At 37.3% G+C, this 13,186-nt stretch overlaps 1 protein-coding gene across 1 annotated transcript; it reads right to left on the reverse strand.

Annotated features, from left to right (window-relative positions):
* Positions 1–1,825: 1,825 nt before the first annotated feature.
* On the reverse strand, positions 1,826–12,526 carry aars2 (alanyl-tRNA synthetase 2, mitochondrial (putative)). Its single transcript, XM_079890068.1, has 22 exons — positions 12,234–12,526; positions 11,705–11,893; positions 11,145–11,290; positions 10,873–11,064; positions 9,868–10,012; positions 9,632–9,777; positions 9,448–9,556; positions 9,328–9,366; positions 8,101–8,215; positions 7,293–7,420; positions 7,050–7,194; positions 5,190–5,359; positions 4,994–5,107; positions 4,766–4,906; positions 4,552–4,689; positions 4,094–4,197; positions 3,325–3,433; positions 3,129–3,254; positions 2,929–3,039; positions 2,759–2,845; positions 2,569–2,682; positions 1,826–2,492 (listed from the first exon to the last, which is right to left on the reverse strand). Exons 1-22 carry the CDS (start codon positions 12,489–12,491, stop codon positions 2,310–2,312), a joined length of 3,009 nt encoding a protein of 1,002 aa, XP_079746194.1. The 5' UTR covers positions 12,492–12,526; the 3' UTR covers positions 1,826–2,309.
* Between the last annotated feature and the right edge of the window lie 660 nt (positions 12,527–13,186).

Raw genomic sequence — 13,186 nt, forward strand, 5'->3', positions numbered from 1 at the left:
TTTGCTTGCAAAGACTGAGATGCTCCTTTTACACTCAATCACGACACTCACCTATACTACCAGTTCACCTTTGTACTGTTTCAAAAGAATTTAACTTAGATATTCTATAAGCTTTTCAGTCCCCACTTTCAAAATGAAAATTTGTTTCTATTTACAAAATACAATTAAGTTGTACAGTGAAAATATTGGGGATTGTTTCTTTGTACTTTTGTCAGTTAAATAAAGTTGAAAGAATGAACAAATCCTGGATTCTTGATTTTATTGCATTTTACAAAATGTTCCAAATTTTCTTGATTTGATGTTGTTTATATACTATACTGAATATAGGCCTAACTGATGACGTTTTCATTTTTTATTTTATTTTTCCAAATGTCCACATTCCAATGAAAGATCCACATTTACTGCCTGGGAAATGTCATATTTAATCAATAAATACAATTAGAATAATAAGACACTATAGAGCTGTTACCAATCAAATTAAATCACTAACACCAAAATGTATACACTGCAGAGGTGCCGCAGAAATTGCTTCTGAATTGGTACAATTACAACTGAATAAATAATTTTGAGAAGATTGATGTTTTAAAAATAAAATTGTTTATTGAACATTTGTGTGTATATATATATATATATATATATATATATATATATATATATTTTTTTTTTTTTTTTTTTAATCAGTAGACGTTTGCAATTGTGCTCATATTTGTGAAAATAGCTCCATTGCGCTTGTGATATTGCTTAATTATATCGTTATAAAAAAAACTATTTCATACAAGTACTTTTTATACTTTTTTTTAATATCATTTCTTAAATTTTGTGGGCATTAAGTATTAATTTTTCACACAATGCCCTGTTAATTTCTGACTTGCAAAAAAATAAAAAAATAAAAAATCTAATTAGAAATAAGTCATTGATTTAATTTGATTGATTTAATTTGAAGCAGGAAGTTTTACATCCAATAGCATTATGGATGCTAACAAATAGTTAAATAACAAACAAAGTCCTTTTGGTCTGAGACCGAGACAAGACCTTCAAAAATGGTTTTGAGTACGAATTTACAACTATATGGCTATTTGTGTCAGTAGGTTATAAAACTACACAAACTTTAAGGAATACATAGGCCTACCTCAGGTGCGTCATAACCTACAAGAAACTTAAAGACATTAAAATGTTAGTAGGTTGGTAGCCTATTTTCATTGGGTGCCATGGCGGAATGTAGTTTGTCTCTCGAGTTGTAGTGCTGTTGTTTGTTAAACAAATGGGAACCAATCAGAGCCGCAACCAGTTTACAGTATGTCCGCAACACACAAGTCTTCGTGTTCACGCGCGCGCACATATGAAATGGAATAAGACCACATTCTTTAATAGATTATAATTCAAACGAAATAGATGTTAAGGAAAATGAATTAACATTTAGCGTATGATGAAATTCTTACGAAATTTAACCATTATTACATGGTTTAAAAAAATAAATAAATTGTTTTTGTAGTTAAACCACGATAAACACAAATTAAACATTGTTTTGCTACACCAACCATAGTGTAACCATGTTATTTGAAGTACAACTGTGGTTATACAAATGGTAATCAATCCGCAAAAAAAAAAAAAAAAAAAAAAAAAAAAAATAATATTAAAAATAAAATAAATGGTTACTACACTTTTACTAAAATAAAACTATGGTTAATTTTCGTACTACACAGAATGAACATTATCAAAACACAATGGAAATATCACACACACACACACACACGAGTCAATGAAAGCACCAGGGCAGAACTGCAAGCAGGCGGGAAAACACTGAATAAACTGTCCACAAAGTGTAAGGAGACGGTTCAAATAAGAATTTGAGGCAAGTTTATTTCGACATCATATTGTGGGTGAGTTTTAAAGCATTTTTTGTCTCCCTCTGGTGACTGAATACTGTGATTCTCTGATGAAGAATAATAGAAGATTCTAGCCAGCAGGGCGGCGCTCTGACACAGTGAACGATGCTTTTATTTCATGCATGATTATATAACTGACACATTAGAAAAATGAATTATGTATTCATTTTTTTGCATTTACAATTCAATATTTTACTGAGCAATGCCATTTCTTGAATTAAAAAAACATTTTTCTTAAACCAAACCTACTATACAAAGTGTACCCAAAACAGAGGAATAACTTAATATTTAATATCAAAATCAAACATATTCCCTACCCTTTTAAAACAAAGGAACGGGGTCAGAAAAATGTGCTAATTTTGAGGAAGCATATCCATTGTGGTACGCTGGTACTGTGTCAATGATTATCCAAGATTAGTTTCTTCATGATGCATTTCTGATTTTGTTGTGAGCAAATTCTTCAGCCCAATGCAGGACCTCTGTAACATCTGAGACTTTGGTTGCTTTTCCCACACCTTTAGCAACCTCGTTTGAGCCATCTGCATTCCCTTCCAAGCGTGCGCACACATGAAGAGCCCATTCGATCGCTGAACCACCAGCAGAGCCCTAGGAAGACAGTATGAAAGCAATCTCACACCTGTGTGGGTATACTGTAGTTGTGTGATTTTGTTGTGTGCTGTACCTTGGGTACTTGGCAGGCAAAAAGCACCTTCCCTGACTGCTGCAGGTGAGCAAACAACATGACCAGGGAATCTGGACTGCTCTTGCTCAGCTTGAGCACAGTCTTCATCAGCACCTAAACACGATAACATGTAAACCAATTGTATACATTTGATACAAATATAATCGTCAAAGATCATCACAAAACATACCGATATCGAGACCGTCTGGATCAAGTCCACAAGCACAGTTTTATTGTGTGAGTGTTTGTCCAGCAGCTCTTTGGCTTTCAAGGCAGCCTGAAGCAGAAGAAACAATAAGCCATATGCCTAAACAACAGATAATATTAACAACTAGCAAGACAACCTTTAGATGCTTCTACCTCTGTGATCTCCAATTTTCTGATGGAGGTGTTGCTGCTCTTCTGCATCGCTTTCAGGCGAGTCTGCAACTCTCGTCTCTGCCATTGTGGGATTGGTGTGTTATCAACCACCTAAAACACAAAACACGATATAGACGAATGAAATTCATACGTCATGAACTGACTTTCCAATGAAGACGAGAGGTTATGGAGTTACGTACATTCATTAGGACGCCGATCTCTTTGGAGAGTTTCTGAGCTGTTGGTATAGACGGGACGCTTGCAACTTCTACCCGTGCCACCAAAGACTCCAACTCCTCCTGCATGGCTTGGCCCGCCTCACGAGCCTGGGTCACAGGAACAGTTAACATCACAGAAACTGAACTGCTGCCCAATGGAAGATTTCGTTTTTCGAACCTTTTTGGCTTCATCTCCAGTAACAGCAATGATACGGCTAATGCCTTTCACCATCTGTCGCTCAGACACAATGACAAAGTCTCCAATTGCTCCCGTCCTCAATAAATGCCTGATAAAAGCAATTACATATTGGTGAGCTTGGCTTAGGGTTGGGTGATATGGCAAAATATCATTTCACAATTCTTTTCAGACTTTTTAGACACGATTTTGTTGGATTCTAAGACTATTTTTTTCAAGTTACTTAGCAATAGTCAAACTAATTTCATATAGAAATAAAACATATCAGAAGTTCAAACTGGCAAGGCTTTAAAACGCATGCAAATAATAAACTTTTGTGATGACGAAGAACAGCAAGGTCACAATTAGCGAGTAATCGCGATAGAGGTGATAAATGAAAAAACTGAAACGCCAACTGATAGAATGTGCGCTGTAGCAAGATACTGACAATCTCTCTGTACAGGCAGACCTGTATGATTCAAATGGAGACATTTGAATCATTTACGATCATTACGTACACCCCTACCTTGGCTGCAGTGGTTCGCTCAAAGCAGCGATAACCAACCCTGATCCTGGAGGGCTATCCTGCAGAGTTTAACGCCAATCCCAGACATGTCACATCTGAACCAGCCAATCAAGGTGTTCAAGATTATTTGAAAACAACATGCAGGTGAAAAGTTGGAACTGAAGTCTGCAGGAAGTAGCAGCCCTCCAGGAGCAGGGATGGCTAACCCCGGTCCAAAGAGTTCCGGCAGTTTCAGAAGAACCTTACGTGCCACAGCAAAGCTCCACTGAAGCTTGTCTAGCGGTGTTTGAGGTAAGCAGATCCGAAATAGGCATAGCCACGGACACCACTCGCACTGGATCCGGATACACCTGAAACAAACGACATGGTCAACACCTTACATATACCCCGGTTTCCAGCAACAAGGTGTGGGGCCAAAGTTCTGGCCCATTTCCTCCAAAGAATAGGAAGTTCTGGGGTGTAAAGTCCTAGTTCTTTTATCTTACATCTGGGCTGTCCAATCCTGCTCCGAGAGGGCCGCTATGTTTCGGCGTTTATCTCCAATCCTTCTTAAACACACCTGAACCAGCTAATCAAGGTCTTCAAGATCACTAGGAGCTTCCAGACAAGTGTGCTGAGGCAGGACGTTTAATCTCCAGGAGCAGAATTGGACACCCCTGTCTTATCGGAAATAAAAAAGTGGGAATCAAGCCATCCTTATTTACCTCATCTATAGTTCTCAGACCTGGAATCAGTTTAGCTCTGGACAGAGGGACCTCTTCTATGTGCACCTCTGCATTTTGACGAATGATGTCCTGGACCAACTCTTCAACTTGCTGTAGCTCAGATACACTAAGGGAGCCCTTTATACAAGCACATGCATGTATTAGCCAGTTTGGAAATCATTAAATCCCTGATGCAGACACACAGTCATTGTACCTTCACACTGAAGTCGAATCGGAGGCGGCTGGCGGTGCAGTGTGACCCTCGCTGACTAACAGAGGGACCTAGCAGCTCTCGCAGGGCGAAGTTTAGCACGTGTGTGGCAGTGTGCTTCGCCATGCAGCCCAGACGCCGAGCCTACAGTTGGAAATGCAACACTTACCAAAAGGTGTCTGCATGATGCGTTACCATGTCTGATGGTACTTTTACTCCTACTACTCCCACCTCATCCACATGAAGATGCACTTGGTCCCCAGTTCTCAAAGTCTCTGCGGCCGTGACTTGATGTACCACGTAACCCCCAGCCAGACGGACACAATTCACAGGGAACAGCACATCCTGAAAAGCATAACCACAATTGGTAACTTAATCTTGTCTGCTTATCAAATACATAAAAGTAAGATGTGATGTGATCAATAACCTGTAATCCATCCTTGGTGAAGTAACCCTGGTCGTGCGCCTGTCCTCCCTTCTCTGCATAAAAGCTGGTCCGGTCCAGAATCACACCACAGCGCTGACCCTCACGCACCTCTGAAACCAAAGACCCCTCACAGTAGAGTGCCAGGACTGACGCTCTGCAAGGCTCAAACACTGAGAGAGGAAAAGAGTCAGGATCATTGTTCAGTCTTATACCGTGTCCCAAGTTCCCAACCTGGTGTGATGTAATAAAGCGACAGGCGATAAATCCTATTCCTTCCATATTAACTAGAGTTTTTGTCCTAATCAACTGAAATGCATTGAAATGTTAGCCCAGCCAATACTGAAATCTCACTGGTAGCTATGCAGAGTGTATTCTAGCATGTTGCTATGTGGTTGATAATGTGTTTTGAGAGTTTTTCGGTGTTCTGAGTGTTCTTTAGCATGTTGCTATGCAGTTGCTCAGGTGTCAAGTGATGCTCAAGTGTTTTTAGAATGTTGATATTCGGTTGTTAGTGTTCGGTATTCGAATGTGTGTGCTTTTTCGTGTGTTGCTGTGCGGTTACTGAGGTGTTCTGAGTGTTTTTAGAATGTTGCTATGCAGTTGCTATGGTGTTTTAACAGTTTTTAGTGTGTTGCTGTGTGGTTATTGAAGTGTTCTTTGTTTAGAATGTTGCTATGTAGTTGTCTAGGTGTTCTGAGTGTTTTTAGAATGTTGCTATGCAGTTGCTAAGGTCTTATAAGTGTTTTTAGTGTGTTGCTCTGTGGTTAAGGTGTTCTTAGTGTTCTTTAGAATGTGTGTTTTTTTCTGTGTGTTGCTGTGCAGTTACTGAGGTGTTCTGAGTGTGTTTTAGAATGTTGCTATGCAGTTACTGAGGTGTTCTGAGTGTTTTTAGAATGTTGATATTCGGTTGCTAAGGTCTTTTAACAGTTGTAGTGTGTTGCTGTGTGGTTATTGCTATGCAGTTACTGAGGCGTTCTGAGTGTTTTTAGAATATTAATATTCGGTTGCTAAGGTCTTTTAACAATTGTAGTGTGTTGCTGTGTGGTTATTGCTATGCAGTTACTGAGGCGTTCTGAGTGTTTTTAGAATGCTGATATTCGGTTGCTAAGGTCTTTCAACAGTTGTAGTGTGTTGCTGTGTGGTTATTGCTATGCAGTTACTGAGGTGTTCTGAGTGTTTTTAGAATATTAATATTCGGTTGCTAAGGTCTTTTAACAATTGTAGTGTGTTGCTGTGTGGTTATTGCTATGCAGTTACTGAGGCGTTCTGAGTGTTTTTAGAATGCTGATATTCGGTTGCTAAGGTCTTTCAACAGTTGTAGTGTGTTGCTGTGTGGTTATTGCTATGCAGTTACTGAGGTGTTCTGAGTGTTTTTAGAATGTTGATATTCGGTTGCTAAGGTCTTTTTACAGTTGTAGTGTGTTGCTGTGTGGTTATTGCTATGCAGTTACTGAGGCGTTCTGAGTGTTTTTAGAATGCTGATATTCGGTTGCTAAGGTCTTTCAACAGTTGTAGTGTGTTGCTGTGTGGTTATTGCTATGCAGTTACTGAGGCGTTCTGAGTGTTACTTTGGGGTTGCTAAGGTCTTTTAACCAATTTTAGTGGATGATGTGTGGTTATTGGGGTGTGTAACATGTTGTTTGACATGTTACTATGCAGTTCATAAGGTGTTTTGAGTGTTTTTGGTGTTCTAAGAATGTTGATATTCGGTTGCTAAATTATTTTGAGTAATTTTTGTGTTCTTTAGTGTGTTGCTTTCTTCACGATATACATTTTTAGTGTCAAGTCTGGTCAGGACACAGTTTTAATTATTTAACTGCCTTACAAACTCCTGCACCAATGAACTTTTCACTCAAGTACCATATTGTCCATCAGACCCCAGACTGTAACAGTATTTCAGCGAGTCGTCAGTGTGAGGAACTTTTCGGCTTTGTAGCTCCGCCAGGCTATGAATATCCAGCTGGTCCGCCCTATCTCCATCATCCTCCTCCGACTGAAACCTCAACTGAGAAAAAAACCCAAGTTAATCCATATAACCACTATAACAGATAAATCAATAAATCAAATGCTGGATTAAAGAAAGCCACATGCTAATACCAGTACCTTCTCATATTCATCTTCAAGCACCTCCATTTCTTTTTTATCAACCATCTTGCCCCTCTCCTCCAGCATCAGGTCAATGAGATCGAGAGGGAAGCCTAGGTTACGATGTAGCGACCAGGCAACCGAGGCTGATTAATAGATACAACAATGGACACAAGAGAGTAGAACAATTCAAAAACACAGAAATAAATATTCATGCAGGTGCTATTCACTGAAATGGGGTAGTGTGTGGTAGTTAAAGATCAGGGCTGGTGACTGAAAGGTTGAGAGTTTAAATCCTACAAGAGACATTGCAATTATCATTATGCCCTTGAACAAGTAGCTTGGGATAAAAGTTAGGGATGCACCGATATGAACATTTTGGCCGATACCGATAATTCTTTATATTTGAAAGCCGATAGCCGATATATTGGCCGATAAATCTAAATCCAAATGTGTATATACTTTTTGAGAGCCTGATTACAAAAACAAAAGTCTCACCATTAAAAGCCATGTCCCAAAACACAATTATAATGTTCTCATTATAATTTTATGAAGCCGATATCACAGCACATAACTGTATTTTCCTTATTTGAAGTGATTCCAATCATATTTCAAGCTATTTAAAACCATCATGTTGAACAGTGTGAATCTGAAGAGTCTCAGTTGAAGGAAATAATACATTATTTATCAGCTTCAATACATTGGGCAAATTTTCTTATCAGGCCGATAACGATAACATTTAAAATGAGCATATATCGGCCGATACCGATATGGTTATATCGATAATAAAGGGAATAAAGCAAATTACACCGCTTTGTGGGTTTACCTGGAAAAACAGCAGAGTCTTCGTCCATATTGCTGAGAGTCCTGTCAATCACCCTCCTGCCCTGCTTCAGCGACGACAGGAACTGGGCTTCATTTTGATTAATGAGATCCATGATCTACAGAGGAAGAACGCAAATGTTTTACAAATTTATCAAGGATAGAAAACAAAATTCAGTTCCTGCACTTTGTTCACGGCAGGTTTTCTAAGTTGAAAAAATGCCACGGTACACTGATATATACATTAAACTCATAAGTACGGTTTCGCCAATATTAAAATTTAGGCTAATGCTGATAAACCATTAACTATTTTCTAGGGCTGTCAAACGATTAATCGCATCCAAAATAAAAGTTTGTGTTTACATAATTTATGTCTGTGTACAGAGTATAATTATTTTCTATATATAAATACACACACATGCATATATATATTTAAGAAAATGTGTTATTTATATATAAAATATTTATATATAATATAAATTATATATAATATAAATATATATACACAGTATATACATGCAAATATTTCTTAAATATGTACATGCATGTGTGTGTATTTATATATAGAAAATAATTATACACCGTACACACACATGTATTATGTAAAAACAAACTTTTATTTTGGATGCGATTAATCGTGATTAATCGTTTGACAGCCCTACTATTTTCATTTTATGGACGATAACTGATAATGGCTGATATTAATATTATTGTTTGAAATGCTACAAGTGAATTTAAGCATCATTTTGAGATTTGCTTAATATTACCTTTAACAGTGTTATTAAATTATTAGTGTTTTTAAAGAGTCACTTGAATTGCTTTTTAGAACATGGTAATACACTACCGTTCACCAAGGCTGCATTTATTTGATAAAAAAAATACAGTAAAAACAGTAATATTGTGAAATATTATTACAATTTAAAATAACTGTTTTCTATTTTAATATATTTTAAAACGTAATTTATTTTTGCAATGTAAAGCTAAATTCAGTGTCACATGATCCTTCAGAAATCAGTCTAATATGCGGATTTGGAAACATTTCTGATTTACATTAATGTTGGAAACAGTTTTGTGGAAACTGTGATGCATTTTTTCAGGATAGAAAGAATCTTTCCTGTCACTTTTGAACAATTTAATTCATCCTTGCTAAAAAAAAAAAAAAAAAAAAGTATCACAGTAGTGTATCTTTTTGCAAGAAACGTAATACTAAGGTGTTTTGTAACATGCTTACCCTCTCAGACTCTGTGTTCAGCTCAGGATAAGCATCACCCTAAGAAAAGGGAAGAGAGCGGGAATATAAAACTTAAGACACAATGCAGTGATGACAGTAATAAACTGATGGACATCTCACCAGTATATGAGCTACAGTAGGCACCAGGCTTGCCAGCGTACCCTCGGGGGCCTGCAGCACTTCTGTAGAAAACCTTACGGCACGTCTCAAGATACGTCTTAACACCAGCCTATCACAAAGATGGCATATTTCAGAAATTGTATGTGTTAAATTACCCTGCATACTTCGATGAAGTCAAACTCACTCAGCGCCTGTCATGCCTGGATAAATTCCGTCAGCGATACACACGCAGATCGTTCGAACGTGGTCCGCCACGACCCGATAGGCCATGTCCACCTGACCCGCGTCGGCCTCTCCAGTCCTGCCCTGATATGCAGGAGCCTTAGAGCACTACATGCACAAACAATAGAGATAATGTGGCTTGATTTATATTGAACCTGGAATATTATTCTTTTAAAAGGTTAAATGAAGGTTAGAGACCTGGTGGATGGCGGACAATAGAGGTGTGAAAAGATCTGTGTCATAGTTGGAGCGTTTTCCCTGCAGTACGGTCACCAGTCGCTCTAAACCCATCCCAGTATCCACGCTGCACTGGGGCAGAGCTCGCAGGCTACCATTGCCCTCCCTGTAACATAAAGAGACTGCATTTTCAAATCCTCACAATGTGTGTTACTAACACATTACTCCACAAATAAATGGAGGCACCAGGAAGGAACCAAGGTTATTATTGTTAACTAAATCTATTTAAATCATTTTGTTAATTAAAATAATAAAGCTGAAATAAATGATAAATATTAGATGAAAAACAATCCATTTGGAAATTTTGCCTTGGCAACTAACTGAAATAAGTTGATGCTGAAGGAAGCACTAAAATTACTAACTGGAAATAAATAAAAATAAAAATAAAATAAACCTACATAGTATATATATATATTTAAGTGTTTTATTATAATTTTGATCATATCTTCAGAGTGAACCATCCCATCCCCACAGAACAAGCTTTCACTGCACAATATATATATATATATATATATATATATATATAATTATATATATATATATATATATATATATATATATATATAAAATCTGAACATGATATTTCATGAAATTACAAAATATAAAAACGTAAAATATATAAGTAAAAGCTAATTCAAAGTATTCATAAAAACTACTATATATATATGAAGAGTTCAGATGCAAAAGCCTCTAAATGCCATTTTAAATTTTCTTATAGAATGATCAATTTTATCAAGCTTGTATATTTAAATTCAGTAATTTCACTTAAATGACAATTAATAGGTAATCTTCATTGCCATTTAAGTGAAATTATTGAATTTAAATATACAAGCTTGATAAAAATGATCATTCTAGAAGAAAATTTCAGATGGCACTTAGAGGCTTTTGAATCTGAACTCTTCATATATATATATATACATATATATATATAAAATGTAAAATAACACTGGAAGTGACTTTTCTAACCTGTTATACTGCATAAAAACTAGATTCCAGATTTCCACCACATCCGGACTGTCTGCATTGACCAGCGAGGTGGCGTTCCGATTCCCAACATGATCGTAGTGAATCTCCGTGCAGGGGCCACATGGACCCGTCTCGCCCATTTCCCAGAAATTATCCTTCATTCCAAACGGCAACACGTGATCCGGCTGCACTCTGTACGGGAATGTCACAACAATCCAGTGAATTTCCAACTGAAAACTAATCAATTTTGCTTTGCACTGCTTTGAACGTACCCTATGCTGAGCCAGATTTGCCGCGTTTCCTCATCGGCAGGGAGACGATTGGCCACGTCCCCAGAGAAGTACGAGACATACAAGCGCTCCGCAGGAATGCCGTACTCTTCCGTTAAAAGACGCCAGGCCATTGCACAGGCTTCCACCTGGATTGTGAATCATTCATTTATTTATTCAAAAATACATGAAAATGCTACAGAGCCCATAATTAAATATAGTGATGGGAAAAAATGACATTGCATTCACTCTCAAAACTTTTGCGTTCCCCGAGAAACTTTGCATTTGCTCGCAGGTGTGAGGGAAACCAATATCAGGCTTTTTCTTTTTCTCTGGGATTGTGATGCTTTTGAGAAAGAACACAAAGTTTCTCAGGGAAACGCAATATTTTTGCACAAGAACGCAAAGTTTTTCCCATATCTCATATTTTTTCCATCACTACTTCCCTTAGGGGCTCTGTAAAATGCAATTCATATAACATCTTGAATAAACCTCTTGCATAATGAACATATTCATGAAATATTCATGAAATTAGAATGAAAGAATGAAATTATGGACCAGACCTTGAAGTAATCACCAAATGACCAGTTCCCCAGCATCTCGAAGAAGGTGTGATGGTACATGTCTTTCCCCACATCCTCCAGGTCGTTGTGTTTGCCTCCGGCGCGGACACACTTCTGACTGTTCACCACCCGCCTGTATGATGCCATCTCACTGCGGGGGTCCGCACAGCCCAGGAGAATCGGCTTAAACTATGGGACAACAGTCACAGACCATGAGAACCTAACATTAAAATTATCATTACAGAAGACAGTGCCCCCAAAAACACTTTAACAAATAAATGCACTTTTTTTTAATATTATAAATATATAATAAAATAAATGAGAATATATAACTTTAAAGATTATATTATTCATCTATTTTTTACTTTATTTGTTTATTATATCTTGTTTATAGAGTAAACCCTACATTTTCCTTACAACATTACCATGATACGTGTCCAAAAAACATAGCAGTGCCACTGCACTTTGACATGGCTGTTCGGTGTTATATTTTTAATATCTTTCATGTATCATTACTGATTTTGAGTACCTGGTTCATTCCTGCATTGACGAACAGAAGACTCGGGTCTCCTCTCGGACGCACTGAGGAGGACGGCACCACTCGGTGTTCATAACCTTCCTTGAAAAAGTCGATAAACTTCCGCCGCACTTTTTTAGATGTGAATTCTTCATGAGATTTTGAGTAGGACAAGGCCGAGCATGTTCTTATTCCCGTCAATAAAGTGTATAATTTTGCATTTAAAAGTGCACAGTGGAGCTGTTTCCCCAGCACTATGCGCGCAGCCATCTTGCCGAGTCACAACGTCAAACAGCAGCGTCCAATCAGCGACGAGAATGAAATGAAACTGAAGCTAAACATGACAATGAAGAAATATATTCAAAATATATTTATGTATAAATGCTATCTAAATATATTATATTATTATTATAATGTGCAGAAAATATATATAAAAATATTAATCTTAAACATGAGATTTGTGTAATATTTTAAATGTATAAAACAATTATATTTACTAATTCAATGTGTATATAGGCCAGGTGTCACCAACCCTGCTCCTGGAGGGCTACTGTCCTGCAGACTTTAGGTCCAACCCTGTTCCAACACACCTGCCTGTAATTATCAAGCAACCCTGAACAGCTTGATTAGCTGGTCCAGGTGTGTTTGATTGGGGTTGGAGCTGAAATCTGCAGGACTGTAGCCCTCCAGGAGCAGGGTTGGTGACACCTGATATAGGCTATATAGTCAAACCAAAAATTATTCAGACACCATATATAATTTTATTTAAAAAAAAAATGTTTTACTAGTGAGTGCAGGACACTATAGTTCATTTATGTAAGTGAGGATAGCAAAATAAAGTAAACTGTGATATATTATACCCAAAAATCCTTCATACAGTGGACTACCAGTAAAATTCATAAAAATTTGGGACCAAAAATTATTCAGACACTTTGACCTGACCATGTTTTGCCTAAGTGTTTTTT

The sequence above is a fragment of the Squalius cephalus genome, assembly GCF_949319135.1.
Source record: "Squalius cephalus genome assembly, chromosome: 13".
Classification (NCBI taxonomy): Eukaryota; Metazoa; Chordata; class Actinopteri; order Cypriniformes; family Leuciscidae; genus Squalius; species Squalius cephalus.